The sequence below is a fragment of the Pungitius pungitius genome, chromosome 3, assembly GCF_949316345.1.
Source record: "Pungitius pungitius chromosome 3, fPunPun2.1, whole genome shotgun sequence".
Lineage (NCBI taxonomy): Eukaryota > Metazoa > Chordata > Actinopteri > Perciformes > Gasterosteidae > Pungitius > Pungitius pungitius.
Window position 1 is genome coordinate 29,971,747 of NC_084902.1, and position 19,921 is coordinate 29,991,667.

Consider the following 19,921-nt stretch of genomic DNA (forward strand, 5'->3'; position numbering starts at 1 on the left):
CGCGTCCTCCAGGTTGTTTACTAACCAGAGAAGATTCATTTATTAATCTACATGTTGTGTGTCATCGCTCAAAAGGTCGTTTCCAGATGTTCATTAAAACATAAGGAGGAAAAAGATGAATGAGTGACCAGGTGTGACAGGTGAACAGTGACATCACTCATGTGTGCTGCCATCAATCAGGATCCATCAGGAAAAGAGAGGTAGGGGAGGGGAAGGAGGAAAGGAGGTAGGAAAGGAACAAAGGAGATATAGAAAGCGGATACAGGTGGACATTTATTCAAGAAAGAAATATTACACGCATTTCACATTTTTTATTATAAAACCACTGAATACAAAGTAGATACATGTTGCAACTCAACACAAATACTCAAAATGTAACAAACTTTGAAAAGTATCCTACTTTTTCTTTATTGTAGTTGCAGTAAAATGCATCAGATTCCTTCATCGTCATTAAAACAAAGTCCTGATGGAACCAAACTCTAGACTAAGTGAAGACTAAGTGGCTCCTTCATCTCCCATCATGCTTTGCTTCCAGCGGGGAACCTCCGTCACCACCAGCGAGGCGGCGCCGGCGGGGGCGGAGCAAACGGACGCCATGCTCTGCAGGCCCAGCAGGAGGCAGCGCCAGCTGAGGCGCAGCGCTCGGCCCACGTTCTGCAGGACGGAGACACACAGAGCAGGAGGTTAGGGTCCATCCCCCGGGGACCAGGAGTGGGATCGAATTCGGTGTCCCTGGATGAAGCTCGGCTACGTGGGGGGGGCAGTAAGGCCCTGAGGTTGTGCATTCATGTTGAATCACTCAGACTTAATTAACACGTTGTACCTATTGGGTGGATTTGGATGAAATGATGTTCTCAAGAGGAAACATTTCATTTCATATATATATATATATTTAACTTTACCCATACAGAAGTATTCCAGTATGAATGCCGTGTTTTGTATCCTTCACAGCTGATGGAGGGGAGTTGTGTCGAGGTCAAAGGTCAAACACACAATGCTGAGTCAATGTTTAACAGCTTGAAAGCTGTTTCGTTCCCTCAGTACAAGCAGCGTAAAGCATGTTTACAATAGTGCACACAAATACACACAAAGTACTTTAGTTAAACTGCACTTTTACTATTTAATGTTTAAGATTTTGTTGCATCAGTTTTCAAAAAATACATTCAGTTCAAAATGTCTTAAAGTTAAATAATGCACTTATTGTCTTATTAAGTCGCTTTGGATAAAAACGTCACCTAAATGACATGTAATGTAAAAATAAGTTTAAAGTATGAGGAGAGTTTTCAAATTCATAATCTGTATTTTTATATTTAATTCCTTTGACGACCTGATTTCATTTATTCAAACGCATCTTACAACTGTTCACATATATATTATTTAATTACACGTTATTATCAGCTTACCTTTGCGTTTCTGTAATATATATATAAAACATACAGTAATTTGGAGGCATTTATTATTATTAAGTTGTTATTTAGGTTTTGGAGTACAAAAAATATTGATTAACATTCACATCTCCTTTTTCTTCCATCGATTAGATAATCGTCACACACTTCAGGTCAGAGGTCAGAGGTCACCTTTTCTTCTTACCTTCCTGTACTTCTTGTACTTCTTCTTCTTCCTCCTCTTCTTCTCCTCCTTCCTCCTCCTCCTCTCCTCCTCCTCCCCCTCCCCCTCCCCCTCCTCCTCCTCCTCCTCCTCGATCAGCGGATCGTATCGATCCGGCAGCACGGAGAAGAAAACCTCTTTGCTGGTCTTGTGTTGCTTGTTGTTCTCCGTCGGAGGAGCCGCCTCCTCCTCCTGCGCTCCCATCCCTCTGGTGGACTCCTTCTCCTCCTCTGACCTCCTCGTGCCCATGCAGGAGGACCTTTGGAGCCGGGAGGAGTCCCACTTTATGACCAGCCCGGGGCTCCCTCCAGACAGGAAGGATCACAGGAGGAATGTGGACTTTGTCCCCCTGTCGACGTGGACTCTTTAGAGCTTCACGTGGGTTCATCTGATGTTTGATTTGCAGAATAAACACTGAACTCATCAAACACCAGACGAGCTGGAGGGTTTTAGCTGTTGTTGAAATGAATTCAGGTTTATTAAACTGTCCCAGATGGACCCCCCCCCCCCCCCCCCCCTCCCAGAGGAGACCCACGCAATGTCTCCCATCAATGAAAGCCCTCCCCCCCGATGCCCCGAGGCCCCCCAGCAGGTGTGCACGTGGGTTCCAGCCTCCTCCGGTCCCCGCGTTGGAGGAGACGCTGTCCTGCCCTGCTGTCCACACCTGGACGAAGGCCTCAGAGACCTTCAGAGACGAGCAGGGTCGACCCCCGGTGCCGAGACCCCCAGAGGCTCCACTAAAGTGAAGCTCTGCCTCGGCTTCGAGGGAGAAGAGAAGCAAAGACGAGGATTAAGAGAAAAACAATATCTAACATAGCTGAGGTGGAAAGGATGAACTCCAGAGGCGCTCCCTCCTTCAGGCCTCTTCCATGAGCTTCATGAAAGGCTCCATGTTTAATTCAACATGCAGAGAGACACACCGCAGGTCTAAAGACGCTTTTATTGAATGCAAATGCATTATATAACCTATGGCTTTAATAACAATATTTATTATATACATGTGGTTCACGGCGCACCATGAGACGGCTGACCTTTGACCCTGGAAGAAGCACAGAGAGGAGGAGAAACAACTTGATGTCCTTTATTGTCTCAGATCGCACAAGAGTAGATCAGTAGATAATCATCAGTTTGAAATAGAGTCTAAATTAAATCACCTATATATTCACATAACTTCATAACGTTTTTGTTATTTTACTTTCAGGACAAATTTCCATATATATATGATTCATTAAAAAAATCTTGTACCATTTTACAAGTTAAAGGAGCCTAAAATGAAATGTCCTTTTAATTAAAATGAAGTTGCAGAAGTATGTTTTTCCTGTGATCGGAACCTTTCTCACTCAGATCAGCAGCGCTCCACGGAGATTTCTAAGTGTAGGACCGAGGTCAGAAACATAGCGGAAACTTTCCCATTTCAAAGGATTACAACCTTCAGAAGAAAGGTGAAGGACGCGGAGCAGCCCATCGAAACTACAGTGTTTTATTCTAATTCCCGCTTTTATTCTGAAGTTATTGGGCGGAAGTTGATCTTCCGACCTTTCACCGGTGTCTCTTTTTCTTCTTCGGGTCAGTTAAATCGACCACTATTATATTTTAGTTGAGTCAATTAAACCGCAAATAGACGTTTTTTTGTAAAATATAAACTATCGCAGTTTGGATTTGGTTGTCAGTAACGACAGCGAGTTTCCGGTGAAGCTAAATGCTAATGCTACAGCTCACAGGTTGTGCTAGCTAGGTATAGGACGTTAGCTTGCTAGCACAAATGTATTAATAGTTTATTGAATAATTAAGTACTTTACAAGAATTAAATATTCTTAACCTGCCGGTTTATACTCCATAGTTTTTCTTTACTGCATTTATATTACGTTTTATTATAGAGCATTACAGATAAATATAGTAAACTAATACTATTTTATAACTTCACATAAATAAGTATGGTGCTTGATGTTTACTTTAACTTTTTTGTTTTGAGCAACTTCTTTAGTCCTCATATTTATGTATTTCAAATTTCGACATGGCCTGTCATATTTATTACACACAACATATATAACTGAAGTCAAATATCCTGGAAACCTATCACATACACATTTGAAAACATCTGCACACAATTTGTGATTTTATTTCAGTAAAGATGAGACAAAAGGTTTTCTCTGTGTTTCATTGCTGCAGCTGGATTGATGTCTGACATCTGGAGGTCAGAGTTTGTCTGCAGGACGCTATGATGTCCCACGTCAGGAGCACGTTGTCTCTGGGAAGAAACCGCTCCGCCTCCTTCGCCACATTCAGCGGCGAGACAGCGCTGGTGCTGCTGTCCCAGTCCAACGACGTGTTCCAGAACCTGGCTCTGGAGGACTGGATCGAGGCTAACGTGGACCTGCGGCGCCGCGGCGTCCTGCTGCTGTGGAGGAACCGGCCGGCTGTGGTCATTGGGCGCCACCAGAACCCGTGGGCTGAGTGTCACCTGCCAGCCATGAGGGCAGCGGACGTGCCCTTGGCCCGGCGGCGGAGCGGCGGCGGTACCGTGTTCCACGACCTCGGGAACCTCAACCTGACCTTCTTCTCCTCCAAGACGGCATACGACCGGAGGAGGAACCTGAAGGTCGTCACGGAGGCGCTGAGGCGGCTCCGGCCCGCGTTGGACGTCCGGGCCACTGACCGGTTCGACATTCTACTCAACGGACACTTCAAGATCTCAGGTGGGACGCCGGGGCCAGAACTATATTTCCCAGAGAGCAGTGCAGTAAGAAGCGTGTCAACAAACCCATTATCATCACTGTTATTGTGCTGTTGTTGACAGGAAGTGCCGCCCGACTGAGCAGGAAGTCGTCGTACCACCACTGCACCCTGCTGCACTCTGCCGACCGCTCCGCCCTCGCCGAAATGCTCCGTCCCTCTTGTCCCGGTATCCATAGCAACGCCACGCCCAGCGTGCCGTCGCCCGTCACCAACCTGCTGGACCACGCCCCCACACTACAGTGGGAGGAGCTGCTGGACGCCCTGGTGCACCAGTACAACGCAGGTACACAGCTGGTGTGGTGCGCGGCGCCCCCTGCTGGTCGTCTGGAGTCAGCAAATAATCACGCAATTAATCAAATCGGTTTTCCTTTTTAATCGTAATCAATATGTTGACTATAATAATTATGTTTTCCTCATTCATACCCGCAGAGTTCAGCTCCTCCTCCTCATCCTCCTCCATCACCGTGGACCCTGCGGACGAGGCAGCGTTCCCCGGCGTCGGTGCGTCGGCAGAGGAGCTGCACGGTTGGGATTGGACGTTCGGCCGGACGCCGAAGTTCCGCGTGGAGACCGTCCTGCAGCTGACAGATGAGCGCGTGGCGGCTCGCTGCTCTGCCCGGCTGCAGGTAGAGGTGAAGGGCGGCGTGGTGGAGAGCTGCCGGCTGGATGTCCCCGACGACTGGCTGCCGCCGCGGCTGAGCGGCGAAGTGAGCGGCGTGCTGGTCGGCGGGAGGTTCTGCCGCCACCGGGCCGCTGCCGCCATCACCGAGCTGACGAGGTCAGAGAGTGGCGAACTGAGGAGCCGACTGAAGGACCTTGGGGACGCCGTACTGACGGTCATGGGGTGAAATGTATTGATCTGCTGGAGGAGGAGGAGGAGGAGGAGGAGGAGGAGCTAATCAGCTCCATCACCTTGTCATTGTCTTTTTCATCTTCCTCCTCCTCCTCTTCTTCCTCCTTCTCAAACGAGACGATTACTTGATCACAGAAAGCCGATCAATGTGCTGCTAGAGGCCCACGGAAAAAACATTATTCAATAAATGAAAAGAGTACAATTAATGTTGATAATAAATGGATTTTTACAGGTGTTTTTTTCCATTTCAGCTGCTTAAAAGTTTGTGAATTTCATGGTTTTTCATATTTAATATATTTTTAACAGTTTGTTATTATAATGAAAAAAATAATGTATTAGTACCGGAAGTGTTATTTAGAACATTAAATATCAGGTAAACAGATACTTGTTTAAATTGTGAAATATTCTATGGACATAAATGTGGCCTTGATTTCAACAAGAACCATTTGGTCGAGTTTACTATTATAATTTATTCAGACAGTGAATAAACGAACAGTTTATTTGATTAGATCAGTAGATTTCATGCATTTTATATTATTTACAATAAGATATGTATTTTGTCAAAAACATGACGAAGCTCAGCGGGCTCGTGTCGCAGGACGCATGCGCACTTCGCCCGGTCCTGGCCATGCTGGCTGCTGGGGATGAGAGACACAAATAGAAGCGGTCTCACTCTGATATTTTCCTCAGAAACTAAATGTTTATGTATTCACGTTACATTTTCCATATAGTCCTATGAATCCTATTACAGATTTCGACCTATTTGTTTTGGATGTCATGGGCTCTATATTTAATGACTACATTTCCGAGATCGCCCAATTACATTTTGATGAGTGAAAATATTAACTTGAAAGTGTTTAGATGAGTAGATGAGCACTTTTTAATATATTATATTGTGGTTTAATAACTGCACGTTATTTTACTCACTCGTTATATTTACTTGACATGCATATAATTAGAGGAAGATTACTGCAAATGAAAACATTTAACCGTCGTTTATAGAGCGTTCCGTTGGCAGGAAAAACCTACGGAGTGAGTCCTCGACTTTAATTCCCGTTACTAGGCGATCTTCGCCTGGAAGTGAACCCATCGTGTGCGTCTACCGGAATTAACCGGAAACCGGAGCACCGCGGCGGCAGCAGGATGGGGAAGAAACAGAAGAAGTCCGGAGAGGACAGGTAGACAGAACACCGTCACGCTGACACCTGTGCGCACTGACACCTGACAGCTTTGAACCCTGAGGTCACAAAAAACGGGAGCAACAGGCCTATCTTCCCGCCGTTAGCTTAGCGGCTAACGGGACGCGAACCACGAGAAACCAGCCTGGCTAGCATCCCGGCTAGCATAGCTTAGCGTTAGCTCACGCGGACCCGGACTGTCGGCCCTTTAAGCGGACTTTAAACATCAACCATGTGCCCCGACTGTCCGCTGAACGGCCGCTAATCGGCCTGTTTAAGCTAGTCGCTAAATGCTAACAGCCACTGTGTCCCCCAGTGATGCTAAGCTAATCGGTAGCCCTACGATCTGATGTCTCTGTAAAAGTAACTGTCACCTATTGGGAGTCTGATGTGACGTCACACACAAGTACTAATATACTCCACACAACGTACTGCCTTTCGTAACTTCAATGAGTACAAGCAAAGTAAAATATGTAGTACAATTACTGTATATTATACTCAGGTCCAGCTTATTCCAGAATATTAAGTTCTAATGCCAAGTTATGTGCTTTTATGTTTATATGTGCTTGAATGTATCAATATCCAATAATGGAAATATATAAAACCAATTCTATAAATAAACAAAAATGTAAATATATAAATAGAAAATAATGCCACAATAATCAATTCCATTAAAAGAAAATATCAGGTCAGTAATTTAAAAGGTAAAAAATAAGGTAAAAATAGGTAAGTCCCTCCTCCAGAAGAGTTGTTTGTACTTTCTGCTCTCGGATCAGATGGCGCTGCAGAGGTGGCTGATGGGTAATAAAAGGCTGTGATGAAAGCGTCCAGTCAGCAGCTCTTCGTTGCTCCTCATTGTCCCGGGACAAAGAGCCGACTCCCCCCCCACACACACACACACACACACAGCCCCCCCTCCCCCCACGGGCACAAGAGGAGTCCTGATCGGCTGGTTATTGATTTGATGTAACGTGTTGTTATTGATCCGTCCTCAGTAACAAGGAGGACGGCGTGGACATCGATGCTCTGGCGGCAGAGATCGAAGGAGCCGGAGCCTCCAAGGAGCCCAAAGGGAAGAAGAAGAAGAAAGGAGTCAAGAAGGACAACTTCGAGTACGACGCCGCATCTCCTGCTCCTCCTCTTCCTTTGTCTCCTCCTTATCATCTTCTTCAACATTCTCCTCTTTCTTGTCCTCATCCTCCACTTCTTTCTTGGTCTTCTTCCTCCTCTCCTCCACCTCATTCAACCCCCCTTCTCTTCCTCCTCCTCTTCATCGTCTTAACCTTTGTGCTTCTCCTGCAGTGAGGACGACATCCTGAAGGAGCTGGAGGAGTTATCTCTGGAGACTCATGGAGGAAAACCCAAGGTGAGCCCCCCTGCAACATGCTAACGGAAGCTAATGGTTTAGCTCTGATGTTTTAATAATATATTTCTTTTCAACTCTGCAGAAAGCTGACGAGGAGGAGATCGTAGAGCCTCCAAAACCAGAGAAGAAGAAGACCAGGAAGGGGAAGAAGGGCGCCGCCAGCCCCGAGGAGGAGGAAGCCGACGAGGGAGAAGCTGAAGCCGATGGAGAAAAGAGGAACGGAGAGAAGGAGGATCAGGTGAGGAGTCTTTACCCCGAATAGAAATACACCCCTAAGTCCAAGTTGAAACTTGTCCCTTCTGAGCCTCCATACTTTCTCCTCCAGGCGCCGCCTCCTGCTCCTCCCTCCGACGAGGACGCTGGCCCGCGACATTGCATTGTGACCAAAGGAGGCAAAAAGGCCTCGTTGTCGGAGGAGGAGGAGGTCAAAGACGTCCGAGGAGGAGGAGGAGGAGGAGAGAAGGATTCAGCAGACGAAAAGGAAGGGGACTTCACCTACAGGACGGAGACAAAGAAGAAGAATAAAAAAGGTAAAGGGGTGAAAGCGGACAGCGACGACGAGGAGGAGGAGGAACAGGAGCAGCAGCAGCAGGGGGAGGAGCAGGAGGGAGGAGTAGGCTTCAAGATGAAGACAGCGGCGCAGAAAAAGGCAGAGAAGAAAGAGAGGGACAAGAAGAAGAAGGAGGAAGAGAGGATGAAGCAGAAGAAGCTGAAGGAGGGCAGCGCGGAGCTGCCGAAAGAGCCAGTGAAGAAGATGGAGGAGGAGGCCACGCCCCCCCAGGAGGCTACGCCTGCAGCAGAGCCGGAAGGGGCGGAGCCAGCAGGCGACGGTAAGATGCTCAGACAAGACTTGATTATCGCACCTTTATTAAAGCAGCAGTGTTTCCACTCTTCTTCTTCTGCATTGTTATTTGTCCCAGAGGAGATGGAGGGTGACAAGAAGAGGAAGGACAAGAAGAAGAAGAAGAAGGGGGAGAAGGAGGAGAAGGAGGAGAAGAAGAAGGGACCCAGCAAGGCCACGGTGAAGGCCATGCAGGAGGCCCTGGCCAAGATGAAAGAGGTAGGGGCATTCTGGGTAACGCAGTCAAGGAGGTGTTGCGAGTTCTTCCTTTGTGGTGTTTCTGAGGGTTCTGTTGTGTTTTTGCAGGAGGAGGAGCAAGCCAGGAGGGAGGAGGAGGAGCAACTGAAAAGGCTGGAGGAAATGGAGAAGGAGAGGTTGGAGCAGGTAACACAGCGCCTCCTTTTTAGTGTCGTCTCATCCGTCCGACTCCTCTCTGACCTTTGACCCCCTCTGATAGGAGCGAATAGAGCAGGAGCGCAAGGAGAAGAAGAAGCAGAAGGAGAAAGAGAGGAAGGAGCGCCTGAAGAAGGAGGGGAAGCTGCTGACTAAAACCCAGAAGGAGGCGCGGGCCCGGGCGGAGGCCACGCTCAAGCTGCTGCAGGCTCAGGGTGAGGCTACGTAGCTTAGCACAAGGACCGCTAGCCCCACCGGGTCCACTGCTCCTCGTGACCATGTGCTCCACCTGTACAGGTGTGGAGGTTCCCACCAAAGACTCCACGCCCAAGAAGAAGCCGGTGTACGGAGACAAGAGGAAGAAGAAGCCGGCGGTTCCAACCCCCGAAGGTACGAGATGACGTGTGTGTGTGTGTGTGTGTGTGTATCTATAAACCTTCATCCTCCTCATAGAAACCTCAGAGGTGACCTCACCGACCCCAGAGATGCCCGTCGCCGTGGAGACGCCGGCCGAAGAGACGGCGGCTGCAGAGACACCAGCAGCGGAGACGGGTGAGTTGGGACAGGTTTCTGTTTGGTGTGGCGTTCCTTCGGTGACGCACGCTAAGACGCCAATAAGAGGAGATCAAAGTTCTGCTCTGGTGACGAATCATCTCAGACATGACGGGTAAATAAAGAGTAACCAATGACAACAATTTTATGTCTTCCTCCTCTCTTCTTCTTCTTCTTCTGTGTCCAGTGGTGAAACCTGACCCGGCGGTAGACGACTGGGAGGCCATCGCCACCGATGAGGAGAAAGGTGAGGAGCAGCAGTGAGGAGGTTTTGGTACCCACAGTACTGCAGTGCTTTCAGTACTTTGAGCAGTACTTCGAGTACCAATAAACTGTCTTGTGTCAGAGTTGAAGAAAGTCCACATCGAGGTGAAGGAGGACAGCGGCGCGCCTCCTCGGCCCACAGACAGCGACGAGGAAGAGGAGGAGGAGGAGGATGACGAGGAGGAGGACGAAGACGAGGAGGAGGAAGAAAGTGAGGAGGAGGAGAAGGAGGCGACACCGGCGGTGTCGAGCCACGGGAAGAGGAGGACCAAGGACAGCGAGGAGGAGAGCACCGCGAGTGAGGACGACGATGGGATGACGAAGGAGGAGCGCCTCTACGACAGAGCCAAGAGGAGGATCGAGGTGGGAGGGAGGAGAAGAGGGTTGAGGTAGGAGCTGTAGAAGGAATGACACTAACTCCTCCTCGTGTTTCCATAGAAACGAAGAGCAGACAACATAAAGAACATCGACCTGGACTCGCTGAGGTCTCCGGTGGTCTGTGTGCTGGGACACGTGGACACCGGCAAAACCAAGATCCTGGACAAGGTGAGGCGTCCCCCACCCTGCTTCCTGCTAGCTTCCTGTCTGTAGCGGTCGCCGTGGTAACCTCTGCCTCCCCCTCCGCGTAGCTGCGTCACACCAACGTTCAGGACGGGGAGGCCGGAGGAATCACTCAGCAGATCGGAGCCACCAACGTCCCCAAAGAGACCATCGAGGAGCAGACGAGGATGGTGAAGAACGTACGTATCGATGATGTCACCACCGCCGCGGCTTATTGATGATGTCACCAGGGTGACACGGTATTGATCTGAATGTCTGCAGTTTGACAAAGAGAACCTGCGCATCCCCGGCATGCTGATCATCGACACACCTGGACACGAGTCCTTCAGGTACTAAAGCCACCAGGAGTACTTCAACCTTCCTTTAGAACGACCCTGTACCTGCTGATTGATTGATTGACTCATTGATCCAGTAACCTGAGGAACCGAGGCAGCTCGCTGTGTGACATCGCCATCCTGGTGGTGGACATCATGCACGGCCTGGAGCCTCAGACGCTCGAGTCCATCAACCTGCTGAAGGAAAAGAAGTGCCCCTTCATCGTGGCCCTCAACAAGGTGGGTCCCCTCCTCCTCCTCAGGTGTGCCCCTCCCCTCCCTGTCACCTGACCGCCGTGTCGTCTGTCGTCAGGTGGACCGCCTCTACGACTGGAAGAGGAGTCCAGAGACCGACGTCCAGGCTACGCTGAAGAAGCAGAAGAAGAACACAAAGGACGAGTTTGACGAGCGGGTCAAGGCTGTCATCGTGGAGTTCGCTCAGCAGGTGTGACGCCGTCGCCGAATAAACCAATCACAGCGTCCCGCACGCAGAGCGAGCAATCTGATTGGGTCATGGATGAAGATTTAGTACACTTCATTCTACATATATTAAAACAATACTGCAATACTTGGTTTACTAAGATATTAAAGGTGCTGGATTGTCGCGTCCATAAGGCTCTCAACATTGAGATGGCTAGCAGCTAAGCTAACGGCTAGCAGCTAAGCTAACAGCTAGCAGCGCACACCATGGCAAGATACCGAGGGGGGGTGACTCAACATCGCCAAGAGTCAACTGATGGATCGATTGTTTAGAGAAACCTAACGAGTGTGCGCTGCTCCCCAGGGTCTCAATGCCGCCCTGTTCTACGAGAACAAAGACCCGCGGACCTTCGTGTCGCTGGTCCCCACCTCGGCCCACAGTGGCGACGGGATGGGGAACCTCATCGCGCTGCTGGTGGAGCTGACGCAGACCATGCTGGCCCGCCGGCTGGCGCACTGCGACGAGCTGCGAGCTCAGGTCATGGAGGTGAGGGGGGCCTCTCGTTGCTCGGCGTTCTGATGGCGAGCCCGGCGCCGCGTGGTTTCTGACGCAGGTAACCCGTGTGGTGTCTCCAGGTGAAGGCTCTGCCCGGGATGGGAACCACCATCGACGTGATCCTCATCAACGGCTGCCTGCGGGAGGGAGAGACCATCATCGTGCCGGGGGTGGAGGGGCCCATCGTCACGCAGATCCGGGGCCTCCTGCTGCCGCCGCCTCTCAAGGAGCTCAGGGTCAAGGTGATTTTCAAAATAAAAGCCCAGAGAGCTATGTGCCCGGGGTGCTGCGTCTTCGGCTGTGCTGATCCGCCGGTTGGTTTGTTTTATTTTATGGATTCATTAGAGCCAGTACGAGAAGCACAAGGAGGTGTCCACTGCTCAGGGGGTGAAGATCCTGGGAAAGGACCTGGAGAAGACGCTGGCTGGGCTCCCCCTACTGGTGGCCCACAAGGAGGACGAGATCCCCGTCCTGAGGGTAACGCACACGCACACATGCCGTAGTCTAACCAGTCTGTACTGGTCGGGGGGCTGATGCCGGCTGCTGGTTTTCAGGATGAACTGATCCGGGAGCTCAAGCAGACGCTGAGCTGCATCAAGCTGGAGGAGAAAGGAGTCTACGTCCAGGCCTCCACGCTGGGGTCCCTGGAGGCGCTGCTGGAGTTCCTCCGGACCTCCAAGGTCCCGGTGAGTACCTGTCCGTCCACCTGACGCTTCTAGAAAGGCTGCCCTTTGACCTCTGTGTGTCTCCTCAGTACGCCGGCATCAACATCGGCCCGGTTCACAAGAAGGACGTCATGAAGGCGTCGACGATGCTGGAGCACGACCTGCAGTACGAGACGGCTGCCGTGTACACACACGTGTATGTTTACACACACACACCTGTGCGTTGTATTAAACTACCTGTGTGCAGGTACGCGGTGATCCTGGCCTTCGACGTGAAGGTGGAGAGGGATAGTCAGGAGATGGCCGACAGCCTGGGGGTCCGGATCTTCTCGGCAGAGATCATCTACCACCTGTTTGACGCCTTCACCAAGTTCCGGGAGGACTACAAGAAGGCCAAGCAGGACGAGTTCAAGTAGGAGAACCACAGACCAGATGAATGCTCTCAATGCTCCACTCTGTGACAGTTTCTTCATGGAGGACTATTGGATAATAATTGTCCTTCATGTTTTGAATGATGCTTCATAATCGTGTTGTTTTTATCGCTTGTTTTTAGGAACATCGCTGTTTTCCCGGCGAAGCTGCGAGTTCTCCCTCAGTTCATCTTCAACTCGCGGGACCCCATCGTGATGGGCGTCACCGTGGAGGCGGGGGTGCTGCGGCAGGGCACGCCGCTCTGCGTCCCCGGGAAAGGGGTAAGAGCCCCCACCCTTTCATAAGAGCAGAGTCCCTGCTGCTTTGGCTGATCTTCATTCCCTTCCTCTCCTCAGTTCGTGGACATCGGCATCGTCACGAGCATCGAGATGAACCACAAGTCTGTGGACAGCGCCAAGAAGGGCCAGGAGATCTGCGTGAAGATCGAGCCCATCCCTGGGGAGTCGCCCAAGATGTACGGGCGCCACTTCGAGGCCACCGACGTCATCGTCACCAAGGTGAGGAAGAGGGTTTTTCTCTGTCAGGCTTCTCTCGGTGAACCTTAACCCTCCCTGCTCTGGTATTTCACATTAAGAGCTTTCTGATGTTCTTGAAGGTGGATTTTAAGGAACTTGATCCCACAGTGTCCTGTTAAAGTGAGCTTTACAAGTAAAGGTATTTTTTGTCTTATTATAGCCATGTTTTTCCTTTTAGTTAATAAAGGATTTCTTTATCATTATTTTTATTCTATTCGGTTATTTAACTTTTTTTTATTTTCATATAATTATTATGTATTCAGCAATAGATAAATTTTTTGATTAAATGATTTTTTTTTCTCATCTTCTGTTTATAAAAAAAAGAAGTGAACATTAATATTTTCACTGTCTACTATTAACAATCTATTGTCCCCCCATCATGCTTTTATTGTGAAAAATCTGCAAGAAGTGATGCGTTTCACCCACAGAAACAAGAGACATGTATTCATTTTTCTTCTCAGATCACGCGGGCCTCCATCGACGCTCTGAAGAGCTGGTTCCGAGACGAGATGACGAAGAACGACTGGCAGCTGATTATGGAGCTGAAGAAGACCTTCGAGATCATCTGAGGGACCTCACACACACACGTACACACGCGCACAGACACGCACACCTTCACGTGGACGATGCTTGAAAAGGGAACGGGAGAAATGTTTTTCTGTGAGAAACAAACAGTTTTTTTCTACTGTTGTAAACAGTGAAAGTTTAAAACACACACACACACACACACAGTATTCCAACGTGCCTGTCCTTCAGCATCTGCGTTGTCATTATTTCTTCTCTGGTTCCCCCGGACTTAACGAGCTCAGCGGTGAGCCGGCGTGCGGCGGAACACAGGTGCATTGTGGGATTTGTATTTTTTTTTCTGGTTTTCACAAAAAGACCAAAAACACGGAAGTGGCGTCGTTAACTTTAAAAGACTTTTTATGAGGTTCGAGTGACGGAGGATTTTAATCTGCTGATGAAATAAAGTCAATGTGTTTCTGATGAAGTTTTACCTTCTGTTCAGGAGAAGAAACTCTGTCAGTCATGAAAGAACACATTAAAAGCTTTTATTTTCTCAAACAGATTTGGGAATGTAAACTCAAGTGTTTTGTTCTTGTTCCTTTAAAAAGAAAAAAGCTTAAAAAACAAACATATAGGAAATTGGTCCAACATTGTAAATGCGCAAAATCGTTGTTATTATCGGAGTCTGAAACCTTTAAATAGTGGTCATTGTAGCGCGTTCCTCCGGTGACGCACATTAAGACGCAATTGAGCTGCAGACACATAGTTCATTTTCCTAATGCGAATGTCAGGTCTTTATCTTTTGCTTTGATGTTTATTCCACGCATTCCGTCACACGGCATAAAAACTGCTCTCAGTGTCACCTGCTGCAAACGTGACGTCACTACGAACAAGTAAAAATATGTCTTTGCCACGTTTCAAAATCTAAACTTCTGACTGAATATTTGCTATTGAGTATTTCCTAGAGAGCGATGTGATGTTTAAATGTGTTTAAATCGGTTGCATTAAAAAGTGCATTTTTTTAAACCTGGACACTGAAAAGAGTTTAATGTAATACACATTACTGCGAAGTGGTCATTTTCAACCTTAAATTCAAACTAGATAAAGTAATGAATAGAAGAAAGTTTAATTTAATCAAAGCTTTTTCAGTTTTAGTTTAACAAAAACAATTGACAGTACATTTCAAATCATCACAGTTAAGGACAATAAAGGCCCATTTCAGTGAATAGAAGCTGATCTTCATTATCAACGTGAGGCTTTGAAACATGAAGGTTGGTTTCCTTTCGTCTGAGTAACTATGACATATGGGTCCTTCCAAGGGTTCATCCTCTGGGGAGCAGGCCGTTCCACGAATACCTGCCTAAACCTTAGCGTCTGCATATGGCTTCTTGATTTCACAAAAAGAGACTCTATTATGTTCAAACCAAACAGAAGCTCCGCCTCCTCGGACAGAAGCCCTCACACGGGGGCCGGGATGAAGAGCCCGTGGAGGTCCATGTGGACGGAGGCCGGGATGGAGGCCCGGGCCACCTCCTCCAAGCTCCTGGCGTCGAGGACTAGCATGAACGGCGAGATGTTCGGGTCCGGCGAGATGACGGAGGACAGGATCACGCCTGAGAGACGGACAGAAGGAGGACGGATCAGAACCGGTCTCATCCCGCTTCTGATGCCGGAGGCACGCGGCACTCACCGTCGTCTTCCTCCACGGCTCCCGGAGACGCCACAAAGACCGGCTCTGACGGGAAGCAGTTCTCCTGCTGCCACTCCACGTGCTCGCGGGTGACGAGGTCAAACTTTGCGATCTGTCCAACGAGAAAAGTGCAAGATAAATTATAAGTAGCTCCGTCGGTCGATCGGCCCACAAAAATATCCCAGTTTATCATTCGGAGCGTGCAAGGTTGCAGCCTCTGGGGAACATGAATATCTTCCACTATCGGACCCACAGAAGAATCCGGTGGCGCAATATCGAAAAAATCTAAGGATCGCCAAGTGGGGTTCACCCTCTGGGGAGCACCAGTGTCTGTTGGGATATTTCATTCTGGACCAGAACAAACCGGCTCCTGACTCTCTTCCCCAGAAGATGGTTCACCTTGTTGGGGTGGGGCGACCACTCCATCCTGGAGCCGTAGAAGTAGCGGTACTTCTTCCCGTTGAAGCCGTAGTTGATCGCCGGCAACTCCAGGCCTGAGGAAGGAAACAAGCATTGGTGAACCGGGGGGTGGAGGAGACAACGAACGGGGACAACGAACCTTCAAAGAGCGTTTCCGGCCAGCAGTAGACGGAGCCGTCCTCGTGCTTCACCGCCCGGGCAGTGGTGTCTGTCAGGGTCACCAGCTCGGATCCTCCGGGGGCGTCCTGGAGAATGCATCACCGCGACTGTTACCGCGGGCAACTCGCTTCAAAGGAAAGGGGGTATCGGGGGTGGGGTTTGCGGCTTCACCTTGCTGACGTGGAGCGGCAGGACGAACCTCTGGCACACCGGCGGCGAGGAGTTCCTGTTGCTCTCCACTAGGGCCTCGGTCTCCTGCCGCATGTTGTGCAGGTAGAACATCTCGTACAAGTTGCTGTCGCGGTAGGCGATCAGGTCGAGGACCACGTGGCCTTCGGCCTCGTAGGCGTTGACGTGGTGGAAGACCACCAGTGGGTCGCCGTGGAAACGGGTGGAGTTGGCCTTCCCCGTCTTCTTGTCAATGACATGAAACAAAGTCTGGGGGGGGGGGGGGTGAAAGTTTTATTCCCCTTTCACCACAAATACACCGCTCACTTTAACCGGGGAGCCATGATGGATTCCAACAACTGACTGGAGGTGGTCACATGGTGTTGGTCATGTGACCACTTCCAGTCAGACCCTAGTGAAGGTGTGTCATTCCAAGTCAGGACTCACAATGTCGTCCTTGTCAAATTTGAGGCAGCTGCCCCAGTTGACCCCTCTGAAGTAGGCAGTGGCCAGTTTGACGATATCCAGCTTGAAGGGCTGCTCCACGAACACCACGTAGTTCTCCGTCATGCCGAAGCTGTGGTAGTAGCTCGGGAACAGGGCGGAGCGGAAGGGGATCGAACACACCTGCTGGACTTTCCTCAGCGCCGGCTTCTTGTTGTCTTTACCGGGAAAAAAAGTTAGTTATTTGTTATGGTGACAAAACTTGTCACGGATGCAGCTCTTCCAGGACTAGTGGCTAGCTAGCTAGCAACCCCATAGCGTGTGAAGGGGGGGGGGGGGGGGGTGTTAGGCTTTTCTATCTGTGGGACCTATCCTCCACCATGCTTTGGTTTGGACTGCTTCTTCTAGTCGTCACTGCAGAAACTCTCTGGGTTGCCGGATGTTTTATCTGTATTTCTTCCTGCCACGCTGCCATCTCTTCTTGGACTTGACTGATATCGAGTCGCTATCCAGGACACTCAGATTGCGGCACCGTAAATCAATTATATTGTTTGAGATAAAGAGGTTGAGTTGTGGAGCTCAGGTTCAATGTTGATCATCTAAAATGCAACGTTCCTCTAGAGCGTTCTGGTAAAGACGTCCAGGGCCAACGTGGTAACCTTCAGAAGGCTGCAGGCCTTACCCGAGGCGTCAGCCGGGACTTTGAAGATGACGTACTTGGGCAGGCCCATGCCCACGATGGAGGTGCCCATGTTGTAGGTGTTGCCCTCGTTGTCGTAGTGGGGGTGAGCCGTCGCCAGGTTCAGAGCGATGTGGTTCCTGTAGTTGATCTGGAATGGGGCAGAGACGTGTGAAGAGAACACAGTGGCTTTAAGGAAGTATTGGTACTCTGAGGAGGTGATGGAGACAAACTTACTCTACCGATGGTTTCCAAGGTGTCGGGATCAATCTGGTTCATGTAGTTGACCTCGGAGGAGGCGTAGTAGTCTTGACCGTAGCGGACGATGTTGATCAGGTTGTTATCCGTGAAATCGGGTATGATGTTGCTGAGGTGCGTGAATGCCCTATAGAGAACCTGGGAAAAGTTAACCTGTACAACAAATGCATCAATCCCACATTCACATAGAAAACGTTCCCTACTAGATGGATTAAATCCGATCTCTTCTTGTCGTCGATGGGTTAAAAGAGATATCTACGTGTGCTGGATAGAGTAAAGCTAATCTCTAGATGCCCCGGATGTACTAAAACAGATCCTACTTGTCTCCTGCATGGGTTAAAAGAGATCTATATCGCTTCATCTCCTGGATGGGCCGTACCTGGAAAAGATGTTTTTGCAGGGATCCGGGTAGATCATGGTCCCGAACTCAGAGACAACTATCCTGTTGGCCTCGATGTTCCTTTTGTACGTGTCACTCTTCAGAAACTTACTCCTGTAGGTCACCTGACCTGCAACAAGGACAGGTAAAGGCTCACAGCGGCGTGTTCACTGTCCTGCGCCGCGGTTTGAGGACGTTCGGAGTCTCTGCTGGTCTCACCCTGGCTGAAGGTGAAGCTGTGAATGAGCGACATGCCATCGAACCAGTGGTTGTACTCTGAGTCGCCCACGGAGAAAAGACCCGGCCCGTTCCTCAGCAGAGTGCCCTGCAGCCATGGCGGGATGGACCCTGCGGGTCAAAGGTCACAAAGGTATTTCACCTTGTTTGTCATTAGTGTTTGTGGTATAACGGGATTATAGGACGATGTTGAATAACAATCTGAACACCACAGTAGTTCTTTTTTACTATCCGTAATACAGTTTAATTCCTTGTATTAAACCTATTCATTTATTTGTTAAATGTCTATTATAATGTCTTTGGAATGAATTCCACATTAAGAACATTAAAACACAAAAGAAAAAGTTAAAACTTCTGGTAAAAATAAATGAACTAAAATGACCTGCGGTTTTATGGTTATAATACGACAAACATGATGTAACCGTATGACGAACAAAGGATCCATTAGTATTTGTTACTGCGCAGAGCTCCTTTGTCTAGGAGGCTTTTCTACAACTATCTGAGATTCTTTAGAACTCACCTTTCACCTGAGCTTCCATCGGCTCCGGAGTTTCAAATCCGTTTCTTGCAAAAATCGACTGCATGTTCCTCAACCTAAGAGCCTGTTGTATATTTCCCAGAATGCACCTTTTCCCAAGCAGGTGATCCTATGTGGCTTTCTCTGGTCTACTAGGCACCTCCAGATGGCCGTAACCTGTAAACTCAGTAGATTATGTAACCGGTGTGCTGTGGACTTCACTCTGCTTTTCACAATAAGAGTGTGCGGGTCTGGTCCTGCAACTTCTGACCCCATTAAAGCCTCACATTACCAGACTGAAAGCAACAAAGAAAACAAAATAAGACTTAGTCCCTTAAACATACCTGATAACATTTCCCTCTTATTTGGGTCAGTATGTATGTATTACCTGCATATGCTTTTAATTTGAAGGAGAACTTGATATAAACGTTTCTGCAAAAATTCTGGAACTGACTGATTATCTGTCAACAGACAATATATATTTATTATTTTATAATATATACATACATATACATAAATGTAGTTAATTATCAAATTAATCATTGCAGCTCTAATTCTCATATCCGCTAACTTCTAATCGTTTGTTCTTCTAAACTCTAATTTTTCTCCAGTTATTTCAATGTATCATCAAATAACAAAAACAAATGTGCACCACAAGATGAATCCAACGTGTGTACTTCCATCATGATCTCATTTCTTAATGAACCTATCAGGGTGAAGTAGATAAGCTTTGAACCTCAGACTCGTTATCTCCTGCTTTGTAATTGGTTAAATTGGTTTACTGCTTCACGGACGCTCTTATCAGGATTCAACTGCACGTCACCGGTCCGATAGATCGATGTTAAAAACGCCGATATCGCTGCCATCTCTGAACATAATAACATAGGCCACTAGATCCTGTCAGTGGACGAATGGCTCGAATACTTTTATTTTGTAGAAAGTCTCTTTACAATAAAATAACAAAACGCTGTTCACAATAAAAGCTTCCTGGAAGTAAACAGTGCTAATAGCACTATTAACTATTAAATGTCCTTCTTCATATTTTTTTACCCTTATGTTATGTTTTTATTAAATTAAATTTCAATTAAGAGTGCGACAGGGGTCTATTCCAACTGTATTGATATGTTCCTGGAATCCAAAATAACACCTTAATTCAAGGAATTAGCTCAAAGAACGCTGGTTTTGGATGAAAAATGAACTTTATTACAA

General features: G+C 48.5%; 4 protein-coding genes across 4 annotated transcripts; 2 read left to right on the plus strand and 2 right to left on the minus strand.

Annotated features, from left to right (window-relative positions):
- Nucleotides 1-247: 247 nt before the first annotated feature.
- c3h1orf115 (chromosome 3 C1orf115 homolog) lies at nt 248-1,995 on the minus strand. The gene is made up of 2 exons (XM_037477523.2): nt 1,591-1,995; nt 248-654 (listed from the first exon to the last, which is right to left on the minus strand). Exons 1-2 carry the CDS (start codon nt 1,855-1,857, stop codon nt 496-498), a joined length of 426 nt encoding a protein of 141 aa, XP_037333420.2. The 5' UTR covers nt 1,858-1,995; the 3' UTR covers nt 248-495.
- Nucleotides 1,996-3,056: 1,061 nt separating this feature from the next.
- On the plus strand, nt 3,057-5,720 carry lipt1 (lipoyltransferase 1). The gene is given in 6 exon segments (XM_062561577.1): nt 3,057-3,174; nt 3,778-4,304; nt 4,406-4,627; nt 4,774-5,031; nt 5,034-5,094; nt 5,096-5,720. Coding segments are annotated over 5 exon segments (1,116 nt in total). The 5' UTR covers nt 3,057-3,174; nt 3,778-3,826; the 3' UTR covers nt 5,193-5,720.
- A 509-nt stretch (nt 5,721-6,229) lies between these two features.
- Nucleotides 6,230-14,342, plus strand: eif5b (eukaryotic translation initiation factor 5B). The gene is made up of 26 exons (XM_037474918.2): nt 6,230-6,375; nt 7,371-7,487; nt 7,678-7,741; nt 7,824-7,979; nt 8,067-8,571; nt 8,662-8,801; nt 8,889-8,966; nt 9,040-9,190; nt 9,273-9,365; nt 9,429-9,527; nt 9,715-9,774; nt 9,874-10,154; nt 10,230-10,337; nt 10,421-10,531; nt 10,614-10,681; nt 10,765-10,906; nt 10,980-11,111; nt 11,451-11,633; nt 11,723-11,884; nt 11,988-12,119; nt 12,197-12,328; nt 12,397-12,473; nt 12,555-12,719; nt 12,861-12,999; nt 13,075-13,236; nt 13,716-14,342. Exons 1-26 carry the CDS (start codon nt 6,341-6,343, stop codon nt 13,821-13,823), a joined length of 3,600 nt encoding a protein of 1,199 aa, XP_037330815.2. The 5' UTR covers nt 6,230-6,340; the 3' UTR covers nt 13,824-14,342.
- Nucleotides 14,343-14,679: 337 nt separating this feature from the next.
- Nucleotides 14,680-19,092, minus strand: bco1l (beta-carotene oxygenase 1, like). The gene is made up of 11 exons (XM_037476421.2): nt 18,716-19,092; nt 18,178-18,306; nt 17,959-18,088; nt 17,559-17,706; nt 17,325-17,472; nt 16,646-16,860; nt 16,202-16,468; nt 16,011-16,116; nt 15,851-15,945; nt 15,452-15,563; nt 14,680-15,374 (listed from the first exon to the last, which is right to left on the minus strand). The coding sequence occupies exons 1-11, from the start codon at nt 18,777-18,779 to the stop codon at nt 15,220-15,222; spliced, it is 1,569 nt and encodes a 522-aa protein (XP_037332318.1). The 5' UTR covers nt 18,780-19,092; the 3' UTR covers nt 14,680-15,219.
- Nucleotides 19,093-19,921: the final 829 nt, after the last annotated feature.